General features: G+C 50.1%; 1 protein-coding gene across 1 annotated transcript in view; it reads left to right on the plus strand.

The window, feature by feature from the left end:
* SLC29A4 (solute carrier family 29 member 4) overlaps positions 1 to 19,464 on the plus strand; it is a 36,191-nt gene extending 16,727 nt beyond the window's left edge. The window contains exons 4-11 of the mRNA XM_035131425.3: positions 115 to 228; positions 2,430 to 2,558; positions 3,282 to 3,356; positions 8,886 to 9,154; positions 10,983 to 11,121; positions 11,694 to 11,881; positions 13,269 to 13,509; positions 16,953 to 19,464. Of these exons, the coding sequence (XP_034987316.1) occupies positions 115 to 228; positions 2,430 to 2,558; positions 3,282 to 3,356; positions 8,886 to 9,154; positions 10,983 to 11,121; positions 11,694 to 11,881; positions 13,269 to 13,509; positions 16,953 to 17,095 (1,298 nt within the window). The 3' untranslated portion in view covers positions 17,096 to 19,464. The remainder of the gene's footprint in view (positions 1 to 114; positions 229 to 2,429; positions 2,559 to 3,281; positions 3,357 to 8,885; positions 9,155 to 10,982; positions 11,122 to 11,693; positions 11,882 to 13,268; positions 13,510 to 16,952) is intronic.
* The last annotated feature ends 686 nt before the right edge of the window (positions 19,465 to 20,150 follow it).

The raw sequence follows: 20,150 nt of genomic DNA on the forward strand, positions 1-20,150 counted from the left end.
CTTCTGGTTTGAAGGCAGAGCTAGCAGTCAGAGAAAGCAAATCTCATATGCACCCGGAGCCTGTATCCTGAAAACTTATTTTGCCCTCCTTGCGGCCTTGCTCTCCTTCTGCAGGGACTTCTATCGTGTTTGATATGAGCCTTACCTACATCTTGGTCGCCTTGGCAGCCGTCATCCTCAACAACGCACTGGTGGAAATGTTGAGCCTCCACACCAGGATCGCGGTGGGTAAGTCTGGCTGCCCCAGCTTGGGTCATGCAGAGCTCATGTTAGGCTCACCGCTAATGCAGTGAACCTCTGTGCACAGCTTTCTTCCGTTTGTCGAAATCTTCCTTTAAAAGCACAGATCTCGGGAAAGATGTAGGCCACATTTCGCCAACCTCGAGCGCTCCAAGGAGTCAGCTACATTAATCAAAAAACAGTGTTTGAATGCGTTAGAAACATGCCAAAAAAAAACAACCTTTGATATTTTCCATTGTGGATTTTTTCCTTTTGTTATAACGATTTGATTTCTGACATTTATAGCGCTTTCCCGCCTGAGTGTAGATCAACCCCAAGTGTTTTGTACTACAAATCACATCAGTCCCAGCCAGACGTTTTGTAATCCAGAACATCTGGGGGCACCAGGTTAGGGAGAATGGATGCGGCCCCCTAGACGGTGATGATAATAGTTTTAAAAATTTATATGCTGCCCATCTGGCTGGGTTGCCCCAGCCACTCAGAACAGCTTCCAGCAAAATATAATCTGGTTGACATCCATCTGCCTCAGGAGACAATGGAAGAGTGCACCTTGGGTGTGTGTGTGTGTGAGGTCAAGCTGTTGGACAGTTGCAGCACCTGCTGCGGCTGTAGAGACCAATAGGGGAGAGACATGTTTTGTTGCAGCCGGGGCAGATGTAGACGTCCGGTTGTGCTGCTGCAGATGCGCCAAGGCGTTCTTCTCTCTGCGCTCCTCCCAGCGGCCATTCCTCCTCTGGTCACTACTACGGATGCACAACCTGACTGTCTCTCTCCAGGCCCTGTGGTCATCTGCAAGGGATTCCCACACAGCAGGGTTCATGTTGCCAGCCTTCATGTCACATTTGTAAGGCCTCTTTAGTCTGCCGATGGGCCTGATGCATGAAGCTAGCTCCGTGTTGTGAGCACATCCTTGGGGATCCTGCCACCTTCCATTCTGTGGACATGACCAAACCAGCGTAGACGTCGCTGAGACAGGGGTGTGAACATGCTGGGAAGGTGGGCTGGGGAGAGCACATCTTTGCTTGAAATTCTGTCCTGTCCTGTGACACCCAAAATCTTCCTGATGCAGCAGTTGTCTGCAAACGGATTCCCAGATGGCAGAGTTGATGTTGCCAGCCTTCGTGTCATGTTTGTAGATATCTTTGTAACACAGAGCTGGTCTGACCATTAGGTCGTGAAAGACTCTGGGGTTGCGGTGCTCATCTCACTCTATAGGCCGAGGGAGCCGGCATTTGTCCGCAGACAACTTCCAGGTCATGTGGCCAGCCAGGGCCGTCTTAAGCACCTCTGGCGCCATGGTGCGACGGATCCCTCCGGCGCCCCCCCGCCCCATTTCCCAGCGCGGCAGGCGGGTGGGCTCAGTGTGCAGTGCTGCTGCCGAGGGCGCTGCTGCGTGATGGAGCGGCCAGCGGGCGTAGGGCCAGCCCTGTGGCCAGCATGACTTAGCTGCTTCTGGCGAACCAGAGCAGCACACGGAAACACCATTTACCTTCCCGCTGTAGTGGTACCTATTTATCTACTTGTACTTTGATGTGCTTTCGAACTGCTAGGTGGTCAGGAGCAAAACCACAAAATAAATAGAAAAAATAGACAGACCTCAGCGTAACACTCAAAACGGAAGTGTGGCACTCAAAACGGAGCACTCAAAACGGAGCACGTTCGGCTTCCAAAAAAGCTTCGCAAACGGAACACTTACTTCCAGGTTTGCCGTGCTTGGGTTCCAAGTTGTTTGAGTACCAAGGCGTTTGAGAACCAGGGGACCACTGTATTTATCATGCAAAAAACTCAAAGTGATTTACTACAAGAAACAAACACATATATTAAAATCAAATAAAGCATGCCACCCACTCAAGCGGGCCACAGCTAATGAAGAGCCAAAAGCCTTGCAAAAAAAGGACTTAAAAAAGGCACTTAAATAAATGTAACAATGGTCCCAGACCAGCCTCTCTGGGGAGAGCATATTCCGCAAGCTGGGAGCCACCACCGAAAAGGCCCCGTTCTCATGTTTTCACCCTCCGGACCTCGCCCAGGGAATGAAGAAGGGCCTCAGGTGATGGACACAGCGTCTGGGTCAGTTTGTAGGGTTTCAGCGAATGCGGTTTGTCTACATCAGTGGATGTGATTGGCTTGCAGCTTGGAACTCCCGGCACTTCCTGTTGAGAAATGATCCCCCCCCTTCTCTGTTCCAGGGTACCTGTTTGCCTTGGGCCCCCTCCTCTTTGTCAGCATCTGTGACGTCTGGCTGGACCTCTTCACCCAGGCGCAAGCTTACGCCATCAACCTCATTGCTGTGGGCGTGGTGGCCTTTGGTTGCACAGGTAGGCGGGGGGCGGCGAGGGGGCAGCCAGCCTCACAATGGAGACAATAACAATAAAATATTATTTCTACCCTGCCCATCCGGCTGGGTTTCCCCAGCCACTCTGGGTGGCTCCCAACAGATTAAAAACAGAATAAAACATCAAACATTAAAAGCTTCCCTAAACAGGACTGCCTTCAGATGTCTTCTAAAAGTCAGATAGTTGTTTATTTCCTTGACATCTGGTGGGAGGGCGTTCCACAGGGCGGGCACCACCACCGAGAAGGCCCTCTGCGTGGTTCCCTGTAACCTCACATCTTGCAGGGAGGGAACCGCCAGAAGGCCCTCAGAGCTGGACTTCAGTGTCCGGGCTGAACGATGGGGGTGGAGACGCTCCTTCATGTATATTGGGCCGAGGCCGTTTCCCCTCCCCTTTAATGGCTTTAGCTGAGATTCCTGCATTGCAGGGGGTTGGATTAGATGACCCTCGGGGTCTCTCCCAACTCTACAATTCCACGATTCTGCCATTTTCCTCCCGGAATTCCTCTGCTCCCTGTAGGCACAGCCCAGATCAAAGGCAGGACGTAAGTGTCACAAAACGAATCCAGATAGCCATTTCCGGAATAAGCCTGGAATCGAGCTTGAATAGCCATGCTCCTTATCCTTTCTTCTGTCTGTCTGTCTGTCTGTCTGTCTGTCTGTCTGTCTGTCTGTCTGTCTGTCTGTCTGTCTCTCTCCTCTTAAGTGCAGCAATCCAGTTTTTATGGCTACACCGGGATGTTACCAAAGCGCTACACCCAGGGGGTGATGACCGGCGAGAGTGAGTATTGCCCAAAACCCAACCCCTCCCCCAGTTTTTAAATTGTTTTCACTTATTTACCGTATTGGCCCGAATATAAGCCGCACACACCCACACACCCAATTCCGACTGTGAAAAGTTAAAGTGTGGCTTAAATGTGTGACCTTACAAAAATGGGCTTTTACAATATCGCTGCTGAAACAGACGTGCGGTAAAACGGAACAGGAATCTGTTTTATTGCTGATTTGCGAGCTTGAGACTGTTCCTTTGCCATTTGCGGGTGTGAGCGCCTGCGGAGTTGTAGCAACTGAATAGCGATTTGCGATGTTAGCGATTGTACGGTCACTTTTGCGGGCTTGCAAGATCAAAGGCTTAAATTGGCTGGGAGTTACAATTCTACCAACCACAGCGATTTTCAGCCTGTAACCCAATTTTAAGGGAGCAGCTTATATTCAGGTATTGTCTTTTTTCCTCCCCCCCCTTGAATTTTAAAGGTGCGGCTTATTTGCGGGTGCAGCTTATCTCTGGGCCAATACGGTATATGAGAAACAAGAATCAATATTCAACAATTCATCTGTCAGGGATTGTTTTTCTGTGATTCCTGCATCACAAGGAGGTTGGAATAGATGATCCTTTCAAACTCTGCAGTTCTCTGAATTCTACCCCACTCCACCGAAGCACCAAAAAAGTCTGCTTAATTGCATTTGACTTTTAGGTCATTTCAGTTTTTAAGCAAAGCTGTCGTTGCTCAAGTTCCTGCATGTCCTCAGAGGCCCATAACCCTGTTCCATGGATGTTGCACATGGAATAAATTACATTTTGCCAGGTTGATTGAAAAGCAGGGGTTTTCTTGTCTGCTTGACTCTCTTGGACATGGTCCGTCACTTTGTCCATTGATATTAAACCCCAAAGTGGTGAGATCTAGATCCCAAACAGGGTTGCGATTCAAGTCTTCCTTGCAGTAGTAAAAGAGAATTAGACAAATTCATGGAAGAGGAGAGGGCTATCGATGGCTACCAGCCAGGACGTCTGAGCTCTGCCCTCCACAGTTGGAGGCAGTAAAGCTTCTGGAAGCCACGGGAAGGGAGAGGGCTCCTGTGTTCGAATCCTGCTTGCGGGTTTCCCATTGAGGCATCTGTTCAGCCACGGGGTTTTTTTCTTTTTCCTTTCAAAATTTCAAAAGCTTTCTTACAAACAGGTTTTACTGCTGAGCCTTGTACACAAGCCTCTTATCATGCAGACCCAATAATAATAATAATAATAATAATAATAATAATAATAATAATAATAATAATTTATTTATACCCTGCCCATCTGGCCGGGTTCCCCCAGCCACTCTGGGCGGCTTCCAACAAAACAGAAATTCTAAAATACAGAAATCCATCAAACATTAAAATACAGAAATCCATCACACATTAAAAGCTTCCCTAAACAGGGCTGCCTTGAGATGCCTTCTAAAGGTCTGGTAATTGTTGTTCTCTTTGACCTCTAGTGGGTCAGAAGAACCCGTCACAATCAGAGTCAGAGCTAGCAGACCCGCTGTGTACCCAGGGGCTAGCCACCGGCGGGGGCAGGGCTAGCATGGCGTGTGTCCTGGGGGCGGGGCGGCGATGTCACCCCCCCTCAGGGATGACACCTGGGGTGGACAGCACCCACCACACACCCCTTCCTCCACCACTGGTCACAATGCTTTGTTCAGTCCCCATCAGCTCCTCCTCCGATGCAAATGTCTCTTCACAGAGAGTTAAGCATGCCCACGTGATTCCTCCAATATTGGCCTAATTCTGCTCCAGAGAAACCACCAGCCATTAGTGACAGTGATTTCCATTAAAGCAGAAACTCCAAAAGAAGAAAATGGACAAGCAGTCCTTTGAAGTACTTATTTCAGTCATGTGTGTGAATGTAAATGCATGGCTACTCCGGGGGAGAAATAGCCAACAGAGTCCCCTCCTGGGGCCCACCATCCATGATCATTGGATCTGTTCAGCCACTGTGAAATCAGGATGCTGGGCGAGATGAGCCATTGGCCCCACCCAGCAGACTCTCCTTATGATCTTATGTCAGCCGTACTGGTGAGGAAGGAGATCTGAAGTCCTGTTTGTTCAGGGCCAGCTATGTGTCTGGATATCGAGATCTCCCGATGGTGCTTTTCTTAAACGATATGTGCAAGGTGGGCTGCTAATTTGTCCAGGGAAAAGAGCACAGGTGATCAAAATCACTCTTCCTCGCTCCCCACAACCCCAATAATAATAATAATAATAATAATAATAATAATAATAATAATAATAATAATACTTTCTTTATATGCCACCCATCCAACCGGGTTGCCCCAGCCACTCTGGGCTGCTCTCAACAGCAACAAAAAGTAAAAACACAATACAACTTCACACACTAAAAACTTCCCTGCTTTGTGTGTGTGTGGGGGGGGGAATGCCTTTCCCCCCAGGGAGGAACTAGAATGGTAAGAGCTTTTCTTAACATGAACAATTAGTTACTAGAGGAGAAGGAATCTGGATCTTCCTCCGCTGCACTTCTGTAGGTACGTGACTGTAGATTCCAAGATTTCTCTCATACAGAGAAGCAGGAGCTGCCATTGATTTCCGTGGGCAGTAAATGCTCCTCGGGAGTGCAGTATTTATTAATCTGACTAATAAGGAGCTTGAGCTGGAAGATTAATCAACTGAAACTCCGGAGAAGAGATTTCTCCAGCAGGCTGCTAGGAAACCGGCCGCTTCTCTGTCTCGCGAGGGAGGTCGTCTTATGGGCCTGATGCTTGAGAGCGTCACAGCCCTGCGGCAGAAGAGTCAGCCTCTCAGCCCAGCTGACCCAAATTTTGGCCCCAAGGAAATCTAGATTCTGGGGCTGCGGCTAAATAAGGCAAACGAAGCAGATTGGGAAGAGGACGTTCCTGGCTCTGAGGCATTTTGTAATTCGTAAATGGAATAGAATAAATGGCTACTGGCCTCGTTCCAGGCACAATTCAAAACGCTGGCTGTGGTCTATAAAGCCCAGCGCTGCTTATATCCAGGCTCTCAGAAAGACCATCTTCCCTCATGCAGGCATGCTCAGGCACTGAGATCTGCAGGGGAGGAGGCCCCTCTCTCGGACCCGCCACCCTCAAAGGACCACTTGGTGGGGAGGCGGGAGAGGGCCTCCTCGGTGGTGGCTTCTCCCAGGCAACTTTGGAACTCTCTGCCTAGGGAAGCCAGACTGGTTCCCTCCTTGCCGTCATTCTGCCAGCAGCTGAATACCATAGTGCAGGGGTCAGCAAACTTTTTCATATTTGAAAAAAATATGAATGAATTCCTATGCCCCACAAATAACCCAGAGATGCATTTTAAATAAAAGCACACATTCTTCTCATGTAAAAACACCAGGCAGGCCCCACAAATAACCCAGAGATGCATTGTAAATAAAAGGATACATTCTACTCATGTAAAAACATGCTGATTCTTGGACCGTCCACGGGCCAGATTTAGAAGGTGATTGGGCCGCATTCAGCCCCCGGACCTTAGTTTGGGGACCCCTGCCATAGTGTTCCAACAGGCTTTGGGGAACTGACTGCTTTCATGAAAGGGCTGGTGCTGTGCTATTTTAATAGATCAATTCAGACAGTGAGAGATTCTATTAATGTTTAATTATTTTAAATTATTGTGGGTGTCGTCCCCCCCCCTATGTTTCTGTCTCATCTTCGAGCGGCTTTGAGTCCCTACCAGGGAAAAAGGTGGGGTGTTATTATTATTAAAGGGAAGGATGCTAGCACAAAGGCCAAATACAAGTGTTTTTGCACAGGCGTGGAATCTTTGGGACGTAACCCCTGTGCAAGTTGCGACCATATGGAAGTCTTAAAGTGGGAGGTTTCTGCAGTGCAGGTGAGGCTCAGGGTTGCATCTGGCTTGCTGTATTCGCCCCCCCCCTTCCCCCTTCTTCATAGAACTGTGTGTGGGAATAGTTACAGGTAGGTAGCCGTGTTGCTCTGATGTAGTCGAAACAAAATAGAAAAATTCCTTCCAGTAGCACCTTAGAGACCAACTAAGTTTGTCATTGGTATCAGCTTTCGTGTGCATGCACACTTCTTCAGATACACGGAAGAATGTTAAGGAATGTTGGAATGTTAAGGATAGTAGGAAAGGATATATTGAATGAGCATTATCCTTTCTTCTCTCACGCTAGTGAGCCATGTAGCAGAGCCGATTCCCCTCATTATACCGGTAGCTGGAAGCTACTTTGCAGATTTGTTTGAATCTTTTAGTTAAGATTATTTCCCGGTGTCCTCTTTAATCCCTCTTAAAAGAATAAAGACACGAGAGTCTTTCTGAGTACAGTGGTACCTCTGGTTAAGAACCTAATTTGTTCCAGAGGTCTGTTCTTAACCTGAAGCACCACTTTTGCTAATGGGAGCTCCTGCTGCCGCCACACGATTTCTGTTCTCACCCTGAAGCAAAGTTCTTAACCCGAGGTACTATTTCTGGGTTAGCGGAGTCTGTAACCTGAAGCGTTTGTAACCTGAGGTATCACTGTACAGTGGAACCTCATGTTATGTACCGTCCTCCTTGCGAACGCTGTGGTTTACGAGCTCCGCTAACCTGGAAGTAGATGCTCCCGGTTGCGAACTGTGCCCCAGGGTGTGAGCGGAAGTTGCGTGCCATTAGCAAAAGCGCACCTCATGTTACGAGCGGTTTCAGCTTAAGAACGGACCTCCGGAACGAATTATGTTCGTAACCGGAGCTACCACTGTAAAGTAACAAAAAGTTTACTTAAATTTCAGTTCACAGTTTGATCCCTGAAAGGCAGGATTTACTTGGTAGTTACACAAAGAAACAGTGAGTTGATCTCATATGGAGACTGAACTCAGGTGCTGCTGGCTGAGAGCCGGCAGACAGCAAAATTCCATTGAGATAACAAAATGGCTGCAGGAGAGCAGCATGGCAGCAAAAGACAGAGCAAGACAATAGAAAGACAAAGATGGCTGCATGACTTGGCTCTTTTCTGGAGTCAGCCATGCCCATCTCCCAGGTCACATGCAGGGGGGAGATGCTTCAGGAAGTTACACTGACTGTGCCCACTAGGGAAATGAGGAATGTTGCATTTGACTACCACCAGTGGATGTACGTCCCACACTGTGGAGTTGGAGGGGACCTTGAGGGTCATCTAGTCCAACCCCCTGCTTTGCAGTAATCAGGGTCTGGGTGTTGTTCGGTTGTTTCTGTTTGTATTTTCGTTATGCACAGTGGGCCCTCTGGATACGAATTTAATTCATTCTGGGGGGTCTGTGCACACCCTGAAAAATCTGTATCCAGAGGCGCTGCTTCTGCACACGAACGTGATAGAGCGCTTCTGCGCATGCGCGAGTGGCGAAAGCCGGGAAAATACTTCTGGGTTTGCCACTTTCGCAAACCAAAGTTGTGAAACGTAACCCGAGGGTCTACTGTATCTGTGTTTTTATATTGTAATTTTATCCTGTGAGACCTGAGGGTATAGGGCGGTATATAAATTTAGTGACGACAACAATAATAATAACCACCAGCTTTTCTGCTCTCACTTCCTCAGGCACCGCCGGGGTCATCATTTCGCTGAGCCGCATCTTCACCAAACTCCTCCTATCGGACGAGAAGGAGAACACCATCATCTTCTTCTTCATCTCCATCACCCTCGAGCTCATCTGCTTCGTCCTCCACCTCCTGGTGAAGCGGACACACTTTGTGAAATACTACACTGCCCGCTCTCGGGACAGGGGGCCCCCCGAGTGCAGGGGGCCTGGGGGCCATGGTTCGGGGTACAGGGTCCACCACGATGTCACAGCCGAGGACATCCGATTTGTAAGTGGCCCCTTCCCCGTGCAAAGTGGGCCCACAAGTTGGGCGGGGGGTGTCAGGCTGGAACCACTTTGTGCTTTATTGCATTTGAAAATTCAGATTATTGTTGTTTTTAATTTAAAATAAGCAAATCATACAGCGCCTATATGATATCAAGTGACAGAATAATCTGGCCACAATAAGGAAATTTTGCCCATGGTATGATTATTATAATTCTATAATAATAATTTATTATTTATACCCCGCCCATCTGGCTGGGTTTCCCCAGCCACTCTGGGCGGCTTCCAACAAAATATTAGAATGCAACAGTCTGCTAAACATTAAAAACTTCCCTAAACAGGGCTGCCTTCAGATGTCTTCTAAAAGTCTGGTAGATGTTTTTCTCTTTGACATCTGGTGGGAGGGTGTTCCACATGATGGGTGCCACTACCGAGAAGGCCCTCTGCCTGGTTCCCTGTAACGTGGCTTCTTGCAGCGAAGGAACCGCCAGAAGGCCCTCGGAGCTGGACCTCAGTGTCCGGGCTGGACGATGGGGGTGGAGACGCTCCTTCAAGTATACTGGGCCATTTAGGGCTTTCAAGGTCAGCACCAACACTTTGAATTGTGCTCAGAAACGTACTGGGAGCCAATGTAGGTCTTGAAAGGACTGGTGTTATATGGTCTCGGCGTCCGCTCCCAGTCACCAGTCTAGCTGCCGCATTCTGGATTAGTTGTAGTTTCCGGGTCACCTTCAAAGGTAGCCCCACATAGACGCATTGCAGTAATCCAAGCGAGAGATAAGTAGAGCATGCACCACTCTGGCGAGACAGTCCGCGGGCAGGTAGGGTTTACCAGATGGAGCTGGTAAACTGTTAAGGACTGCAATTGGTCTTGCAGGAAAAAGCAAGGGGTGAGATGGCTAAAAATAGCTTTATCGTGTATAATGAGATAAGAATCCAATGTCTCTATTCAGACCAGGTCTCTCCATGGTTTTAAGTTTGGTAATAAGTTGCAATTCAGCAACTTCTCTTTCCAGTTTATTTCTGAAATTCTTTTGTAATAAGACAGCTACTTTGAGATCTTGTATAGAATGTCCTGGGAGACTGAAGTGTTATCCTACTGGTTTCTCTGTATTGTGATTCCTGATGTCAAATTTATGTACATTTATCCTTTGGCGTAGGGTTTGGCCTGTTTGTCCAATATAGAGAGCTGAAGGGCACGGTTGGCATTTGATGGCATACACAATGTTAGAAGATGAGCAATTAAATAGTCCTGAGATGGTATGTTGGATGTTGTTGGGGCCAGTAATGGTGTTGGCACGGTATGCCAGCATCTTCATGGCAGATTTAGAACGTTTCCTAAACTCTTCCACTTCCCAGAGAAGAGGGGGACAGTATAGATTTACAAGTACGGTAGTTTGTGGAAGGTCATAGCTCAGAGGCTGCAGGGGGGGAGGAGCTGGGAAATATTGGGAGAGAAGCAGGAAGAAGACAGGGCAGAGACCGCTGACAGTGTCTTTGGAAAGCATTCCTGCCCCCCCCCCCTGTCTCCCAGGATCAGGCAGGCATTGAGAGTAGGAGAACAGAAAGCTCAGAGGCAGAAAGCCCAGATCAGCCGGCGCAGGGATGACGCAGAATGGGAGAGACAGAGGGGGTGGGATTTTACTTGGAGCAACGCCATTATCCAAGAGACGGCAATTCTACGTCTCTCTCTGTGAATATTGAATTAAAGACCTTGGTAAGAGCTCCTTGCCTTTCTGTTACTGGCAGACTACCGTGAGGGAGGGGGATCAGATTCCCTGAAGTACAGCTGGTGCTGAGGCTGGTTGTTCCCTCCCCTTTTGCTCTCTCAGGAGAACCGGCCGGGTGGGCAAGAGGCCTCCCCCCCAGAAGCCTTTGGGCAGGAAGGGGAACTGGCTGGTGGCGGAGGCACCTACGTGAGATTTGACGTCCCTCGGGCCAAATTCCAGAGGAGCTGGCCGAGCTTCAGAGGTAAGGGCAAGGTATCCCGCCCAGGGGTGTCTCAAGGGGTGCGTGGGCCCCCGGGTGTAAGGCCTGGGGGGGTGACAAAACCTCCCTGGGTGAATCGGCGTGGCAGCGCTCGCAATCCCGGCGGGAGGATTTTTGCGATTGCCGCATTCGTTGGTGCGAAAATCTGCCCGCTGATCACGCGAATACACCCAGCGATAAGTCTGGTACCCCCTGGCAGATGGCGTTTGCACCCCTCAGTGGGAGGCTATTGCATCCCTGGCGGGCGGTTTTATGCGATGGGCACCCTTCCCTAAAAAAAGCTCAACGAAACTCTGGGCAACATTCCCAAGAATTGCAGTGGGGGCTGGGGGGGTGACAAAAAAAATTGCACTGGGTAACAGCTGACCTTGCTACACCTCTGATCCCTCCTGGGGAGAAAGGTACCCAAGACTTTTGTGGCTTCAGCCGCTGCCCGGCCTTTCCCCACGATGTTCCATGCTGTGGAAACCCCTTGCTGCTGTTCTGCAAAAAGGGTGCAAACTCCCCAGTCCTAGTTACTCCGTGACCCCCGCCTCCTTTGCCCCCGTCGGCAGACATGATGCTCCACCGTTACATCGTCTCGAGAGTCATCTGGGCGTACATGCTCTCCATCGCGATGACCTACTTCATCACGCTGTGCCTCTTCCCCGGACTGGAGTCTGAAATCCGGAACTGCACCCTCGGGGAGTGGCTTCCCATTCTCATCATGGCCATCTTCAACCTCTCGGACTTTGTGGGCAAGGTAGGTACCCAGCACCCCACTGAGAGGAGGTGGCACATGTAGTTCTCCCCAAGATGGATTTGATTTAAATCAAATCGATTTAAATCACAAATTTAGTACATCCTTGTGTTACGTTGACTTTTTAGCTTATCTTACAGTGGCTCTTAGCTGCCCTGAGGACCCTTTTCAGGGTACGATGCTGTCAGCCACTTGCTGGAGATGCTGTAGCCGTGGGTTGGGATAGATGGCCTTTGGGTTCCCTTTCCAATTCTGGCTCTTATTTTAGAATGCTAAGGTGGGATATAAATAACAAAAATAGATCAACGTCCAGGACCAGTTTTGGGCCACTCACTTAGCAATCCAGTGTGTGTGTGTGTGTGTGTGTGTGTGTGTGTGTGTGTGTGTGTTGATAAACCTTACTAAAACAAACTCCCAATTTGTAAGATTTGAAATCCACACCAAGCAAGCAGTTTTGGAGGTGCAGCTGTCCTGTAAGCTTTCGGCAGCAGCTAAGTAACTCAACGCAGGTCACTTGCAACTTGCACAGGGGTTACAATTTAAATCACTGGTCCTTAAGACTTGGTTTAAATTATTATTATTTTTTACAGAAAGACACATTCTTGCTGGTATAATCTTAATATTTACAACCAGATGAAGGTTTCATTTTGGGAATAATAAATTTTAAGAGTACGGTTTTTACAGTGCTATCGAAGATTACTGATTTGGTTATACTCTTAGAAATACATAGACAGATAATTGTGAAATTATGGTGAGGTTTAATAAGTTAACTGTTTCTATTTGGACAACTTTTCTGCTGTGCCCAGGATGCCGCACATATGCGCAATCCGTATGGACGTCACACATGCGCCATTGGGCCGTTCGCCCCGCCCCTCGGTGTCCCACCCCGGGTGCCGGAGAGGGTTCCTCCGCTCTGCCCCCAGAGGGCCATCTGGGCCCAACCCCTTGCAATGCAGGAATCACTGAGGAACGATCCCTGGCAGGCGGCCATCGGGCCTCTACTGAAAGGCCTCCGAGGAAGGGCTGGCATGCGTGCGCAATGCCTACAGGATGCCGCACATGCGCACTCATACAGGCGTCTGTACGGGCTGCCACTTGCACGGCGACCATACAGGCTGCTGCGCGAGTGGCATCCCATACGGACTGCGCATGTGTGGCATCCTGTACAGACTGCGCCATATTGACTGTGCGCGCCCTCGGCCACTCTACAGCTGGGGGGAGGCAGGGTCCATCTTGTCACCCCTCCCCCCCAGAGTGGCACCCAGGGCGGCCCCCCTCCACCCCCCCCACTTTGTACGCCCCTGCCTGAGGGTCCCTCCTAACTCTCCAGGTCTGTGCTTTCCCCAAATCGCCCGGCTCCAGCCTCAAGCCTTCCTCTTTGCCCTTCCAGATCCTGGCTGCCTTGCCTTATGACTGGAGGGGCACGCACCTCCTCATCTATTCCTGCCTGAGGGTGGTCTTCATCCCGCTCTTCATCATGTGCGTCTACCCGAGCGGGAAGCCCACCTTCGGCCACCCGGCCTGGCCCTGCGTCTTCTCCCTCCTCATGGGCATCACCAACGGCTACTTTGGCAGTGTGCCCATGATCCTGGCGGCGGGCAAGGTCAGCCCCGAGCAGCGGGAGCTGGCAGGTAAGCGGGGGGGGGAGGAGGAGCCGGCTGCCCTACCCTGCAGGGGTGTCGTCATGGAGGAAGGGGCTGGCAGAGTATCCACAAAGGGAAGAATCGCATCTGGGTCCCATTGCACCGAGAGAGGGCTTGTGGGTGGCAGGAATCGCCGTGGGGTGAGACGTGCCTCTCGACTCTGCCCTGAGAGATGCATTCATCCATTTGGGCTGTTACTCGGCGGCATTTGCCTCCAGATCACGCCAGGGCCGTTCTTTCATTAGAGAACGACGCCAATTCTCGGAGAACTTACGTGAATCGAGTGCTTTTAGAAGACATCTGAAGGGAGTTTTTAATGTTTGATGTCTCCCTGTCTTCTTCCATTTTGTTGGAAGCTGCCCAGAGCGGCTGGGGCAACCAAGTCAGATGGGCGGTCTGCAAATAATAAAATTATCAGCAGCTGGATTGGTAATAGCCCTGGAAACCGCCCAAAGTTCCCATGCAGGAAGCACAGTTTATGAATGTGGGGAACATGGAGGCAACATTAAGATAAATTCAACAGTGTGAATAAGTTATGTGGGATGTAATAATGGAACACCGAATGGTATTCTGTAAAATATGCAGGGATTTATGAGATGCAAAATGAACCACGGAATGAGAAGAAGGGAAGATGCTGATATCCTCAGGATGTGAAAATGAGTATTTTAAATTATAAAACAGAAAATTTAATAAAAACTATATACAAAAATAGAATATAAAGATGATGATGATGATTAATTTATACCCCGCCCATCCGGCTGGGTTTCCCCAGCCACTCTGGGCGGCTTCCATCAAAATATTAAAATACAGTAATAATTCATCAAATATTAAAAGCTTCCCTAAACAGGGCTGCCTTCAGATGTCATTGCTTTATCTGAACGTCTGGCCAGGCATAGACATCATTTAGTCTGCGTTGCAAAGCCAAATTGAACAGTTTCGATGCAGATTGGTTTTTCATTTTTTGTTATTATATAAATAGGGAGGGTCTTATAGGCACTACTCCTGGTGGTTGGGCTATATAGACTCATCTTAAAAGCTTGGCTATATGTAACTGCAGCTCTGCAATTTGTTTTTTTTATACTGAATATGCCCCTTGTGTGGATCTCTTCATAAGGTTAGGTGTCAATTTCTACATATCATTATGACAAACCATTTTTAAAAAATATCTTTTTTAAAAAAAGAGACGCATTGAAGCCCCCATTCCTTGGAACCCTGGTTGGCGGATGTTCGGGCCACAAAAAGACAGTAAAAGTCCACCGCGACAATTGGAATTGTTTCCCAACTAGTTTCCAAAATGGGGGGGGGGAGACTGACCTGTAAAAACACCCACAAGATTTCAACTTTACAGATAAGGGTGGGCAGGAGTTAGATCCAGATCTGCTGGTAGATCTCTGAGTGATCTGTAGTAGATCAGCAAAAAAAAATCTGCTCTGGCTGAAAAATGAGAAGCAAAAAGGATTGCGTGGTTTGGAGAGTCCCAGGAATCAAAAAACATGTTTTCCCTGCAGAAAAAGCAAACCCAACCTTGTGTTATACAGTGGTACCTCGGTTTAAGTACTTAATTGGTTCTAGAAGTCTGTACTTAACCTGAAGCGAACTTTCCCATTGAAAGTAATGGAAAGTGGATTAATCCATTTCAGACGGGTCCACAGAGTACTTAAGCTGAAAATACTTAAGGCGTACTTAAACCAAGGTCAGCCCTGGCGCTTCCATTAAGGCAAACTAGGCCACGGCCTAGGGCGCCAAAATGGAGGGGGCGCTGACCAAGCCGCCCACCGCCCACCACCGCCCGCCGGTGCTTCCTCAGGCCGCTATACGGAGGCGCGCGGGGAGCGCAGGCCGGGGGCTGCCTCCTCTGAACAGCTGAAAGGCGGGCGAGGCAGCCTCAGGCTCACGCTCCCGGCGAGAAGTTCCGGAGGTGCGCGGGGAGCGGCAGAGAAGTGGCAGCGGCAGAAGGGCAAGCGGGGCCCGCCAGCCAGCATGATCAGCAGAGTCTTGCAGGCTGCAGTGGAGCAGAGAGGCAGCCCCTCCCCCAGGCTCGCGCTCCTTCGGAGCTTCGCGCAGGGAGCGGCAGCCTGGGGCCGCCTCAACTGAACAGCTGAGAGGCGTGGCGAGGCGGTCCCAAGCTCGCGCTCCGGGCGCGAAGCTCCGGAGGCGCGCAGGGGGAGCGTGAGCCTGGGGCCACCTCGCTGCACCTCTCAGCTGTTCAGTTGAGGCGGCCTCAGCCTCCCACTCCCCACCAAAGCTCCGCAGGTGCGCTGGGGCGTCATGGGTCATGACCCATGCGCCCGGGGGGGTGCCAGAAAATGTTTTGCTTAGGGCGCAAAAAGCCCTAGCACTGCGCCTGACCAAGGTATGACTGTATTCTCCTTTCTACTATACCTTTGGATGGGTTTTAATTGCAAGGTTTTCTGTGGGATAACCTTTCCTGAAAAGCCCAGGTAGAAAACACCTCTGTCTAGGAATTACAGTACAGTGGTACTTTGGTTCTTAAACTTAATCCGTTCTGGAAGTCCGTTCCAAAACCAAAGCATTCCAAAAACAAGGCGCGCTTTCCCATAGAAAGTAATGCAAAACGGATTAATCTGTTCCAGACTTTTAAAAGCAACCCCCAAAACAGCAATTTAACATGAATTTTACTATCTAATGAGACCATTGATCCATAAAATGAAAGCAATAATCAATGTACTGTACAGTGGAACCTCGGTTTATGAACCCCTCGGTTTATGAATTTTCGATTACGAACTCCGCGGACCCATCTGGAACGGATTAATCCACTTTCCATTACTTTCAATGGGAAAGTTCGCTTCAGTTTATGAACAGACTTCCAGAACTAATTGTGTTCATAAACCGAGGTACCACTGTTCTACAAAATAAATAAGGCAGTATTGTAGATGATAAAAATTCAAATTAAGTTTTTTTCTTCCCTGCACTGATGATAGTCATTGTTTGGATGGGGGGCTTTTATCCATTTCCACAGTCACACAATCAATCAATCAATCAGCTGAACTGGGTGCCACACAAATTGATTAAAATAAATCGAAAAAGCCCCCAAAACACGAAATAAATAGCAAAAACAAAAGCGCCAAACTTAATCAGTTCCGGAAGTCTGCTTGACTTTGGAAATATTCGAAAACCGAGGCGCAGTTTCCGATTGGGGCAGGCGCCCCGGAAACAATAGCCGACAGCCGCATCAGATGTTTGGCTTCCGAAAAATGTTCAGAAACCGGAACACTTACTTCCAGCTTTTCGGCGTTTGAGAACCAAGGTACCACTGTAATAACAATAATTGTTAACGTTTTTTTGGCTGGCCATGCATCGGAGAGGCTTTACCTGTGGGTCCTGCATTGCCAAGGGCTGGATTAGATAACTCTTGGGGTGCCACCCTGTTTAACCCTTTGCCCTCCTGTTCTCCTTTCCCTCCCTCCCAGGTAACACCATGACCGTCTCCTACATGTCGGGCTTGACTCTGGGCTCTGCCGTGGCCTATTTGGCTTACAGGCTCACCAGCATGTCCCACAGCACCTGCTTCCGCACCGAGACCTACAACAGCTCCATCACGCCAGGGTACTGAGCGGAGGTTCCCCCCCCAGGGCCGCCTCCGCTTCTTCCTCCGACCGCCAGAGTCCCAGGCGAGGTGGGGAGGGAGAGAGAGGAAGAGAGAGAGAGAGAGAGGAGGGGTCTCCCGCGAGAGGCTGCCGTTCTGCAGGAGCAGCTGCCGGACCGTGTTGGGAAAATGCAAAGCGACCATCTTCCTCCCTCCGGCTGAGAAGGGGAAGGACCAGCAGCGGGGAAGCTCTCCTGCGCAAGGCTTGTTGGAACCTTGTTGTAGAGTTGGGAGGGACCCCCAGGGGTCATCTAGCCCAACCCCCTGCAATGCAAGAGCCGCAACTGAAGAGTCCCCAACAGGCGGCCACCCAAAATAAAACCTCCACGGAAGCAAAGTCCAAGGAATTCCATTCCACTGTCAATCAGCTCTTACTGTTCGGTGCAGGATAATTCCCCCCGGGGCCAGATCCCTGCTCCCATCTGGCCCCTTTCCTCAGGGGTAGGAGGAACGCCCTCCCACCCCCATGCGAGTTCTCCCGCCACCCTTGCGAGGTAGGACCCCTTGCAAGTGCTGCCGGTCGCTGGGCTTGGGGGCGGCCTGGCTTCTGTGAGTTTGTGGGAAAGGGGATTCAGAAGGATTCGGCTTTGGCCCAAAGTGGGGAGGTGTGTGGCTTTGTCTCCCCCCTGACTTTGGAGGGGGCTTTGACCGGGGTGAGGCAGGAACCCCCAGGGGGCTTGTTCACACACCAGCCTTCCCCCCCCCCCCCGCAGCAGATCGGTCCCGTCATGGTAAATTTTGTCCTGTGGTGAGACTTGTCCAGTTGAAATTAAAATAGGCGGACTGCTTTTACGTTGCAGCGGAGAGGAAGTGTGTGGTTTGGCTTTGTCTGCATCACACGGCGCAAGGCTGCAGGGGTGCATTTTTAATTTGGAAATTACTCAGTACAGAAGCCACAGGCTCCCTTCACATAGAAAGCTAGCATGTCGAAGGGCCTAGCCGGGTCTTCTCCCTAACTTGCTACCAGTGCAATTTTTCTAGGAAAAGAGGTGCTGGAACTCACCCTTGTTCTCTTGTAATGGTGCCAACCTGAGAGGGGCTGGAACTGGGTTCCAGTGAGATCTGGATGAAAAAAGGCCCTACCTGCTACCTTTCTAAGTGCAGGGCAGTTATGTGAAAACTGAGAATTCAAACAGGAGATTTCCCACCTCCACAAGTTTCTAAAGCAAAGACTATCCTGTCTGCACCCCCACTGGATGTATAAATTGGCTGTTACCCCTTGGGGGCCCAAAAGGTTGCATGGATAAATTATCTGGTCATAAGAGTTTTAGGAATCTTCACTCCGAAGTATTAAGGGATGGGAGAAGCAAGCTAGTGGTTCTGTATCCCCTCCATGCCTTTTTATTGAGGAAGCAAACAAGCTAAACTCCGAAAACCGTCTGATCCTGCACCCAGGTGGACAGTTTTACCCCAAGGCCTCTTCTGTCCTAGTTGCAGCCCCCCCCCACTCCATTGGGCTGTCTCCAAAATGAGCTTGCCCAAAGCAGAGATGCAGGAGGTGGATCTCTGCGCAAGCTGTGACAGATCTACCTTGCTTTGTAGAAGCACCAAACTTGCGTCTCTGGGCGCAGCGCCATCGTGATGGCGGACAGCCTCTCCGAAGCTGGCTAGCTGCTAATAGCGGCTTGCTTTTTGCAACGAGAAAGTCCAAGATGCAGATTACCCCCCCCCCCAATTGCCTTCAGCAATTGTCTTGGACATCTGGGAAAGCCCCTCCCAGTAGCTGCAGACGGAAAAAGGGGTGTGTGTGCACGGGGAGGGTTGCTCGGATATGATGTGAAGAGGAAACTGGTGGGTGGGGAAGGGTGCATGGGTGCAGGAGGGGAAGCGGGGTTAGGCAGTCGGGTGAAGCACCCCTTCCCTCCCACCCTCACGCTGTATCCTCCCCTCGGCTGTTTTGCGGCCGCTTCGCCCACTAGGCTCCCACAGCCCTGTGTCTTCTGCCAAAGGTCTGTTTTTGTCTCTTTCTCCCACGTGTGCCACCCCCCCTCCCCGGCCCCCAAAGTCCCCGCAGTCGGCATCATTTCTGCACTCGGCGTGGCACCGGTTTTGCTAACCCGGTTAGCGTGGCACACCCTCATTGCAGCGCTGCAGCCCGGGCAACGTTGCCAGCTCCCCCTTGCACCCAGCTATGTGTGTCTCTTGTTCAACACAGCCAGCCCTCCGTGGCCTGCATCCACGAGAGCCACGGGCTGGGCCACGGAACAGGTTCTTCGAGGAGGGCCGGGCGTCCGCCCCACACCTCCCTGTTGTGAAGTCTTGTGTGCGTGTGGCGTGTGCATGTGTGTTTGCTGATGAATAAAACTGTTGGGTTGGGTATGTTCCCCCCCTAAAGAAAACACACTTCCAATTCAGTTTTTCTGTCTCAAGGGGCTGGAGGGGGGTGGAGCATTAAATTGGGGGTACGCAGACTTCATCGTTTCTGCAGATGTTCTCAACACGTGGGAAGTGGGGATTTGAACCCTGGTGCCGCCCACATCTGACACTCTAAGCCAGGGGTCAGCAAACTTTTTCAGCCGTGGGCCGGTCCACCGTCCCTCAGAACATGTGGTGGGCCAGACTATATTTTGGCGAGAGAAAAAATGAACAGATTCCTATGCGTCACAAATAACCCGGAGATGCATTTTAAATAAAAAGCACACATTCTACTCATGTAGAAACACGCTGATTCCCGGACCGTCGGCAGGCTGGATTGAGAAGGTGATTGGGCCGCATCCAGCCCCCAGGCCTTAGGTTGCCTACCCCTGCTCTAAGCACCACACCTCTCTGTGCAAACGACAACAATTTTATTATTTATATCCTGCCCATCTGGACCAACGATCCCCGTGCATTTCAAAGGCTTCTGTTGATTCCCCCCCACCGCCTAAGACTAATCTCCAGCGGTGTTTCTTCTCTGCAACCAGAAACCTGTGCGTTTTGTTGATTCTCCCCATCAGCCCCACTGCAGCACTTGAAACAAACAAATTAAAAGGAGGAGGATCCAGGCATTGCTTGCAGGACTGCTGGTCTGATCCGGGCATTT

This window comes from Zootoca vivipara, chromosome 13, assembly GCF_965207765.1.
Source record: "Zootoca vivipara chromosome 13, rZooViv2.hap1.1, whole genome shotgun sequence".
Classification (NCBI taxonomy): Eukaryota; Metazoa; Chordata; class Lepidosauria; order Squamata; family Lacertidae; genus Zootoca; species Zootoca vivipara.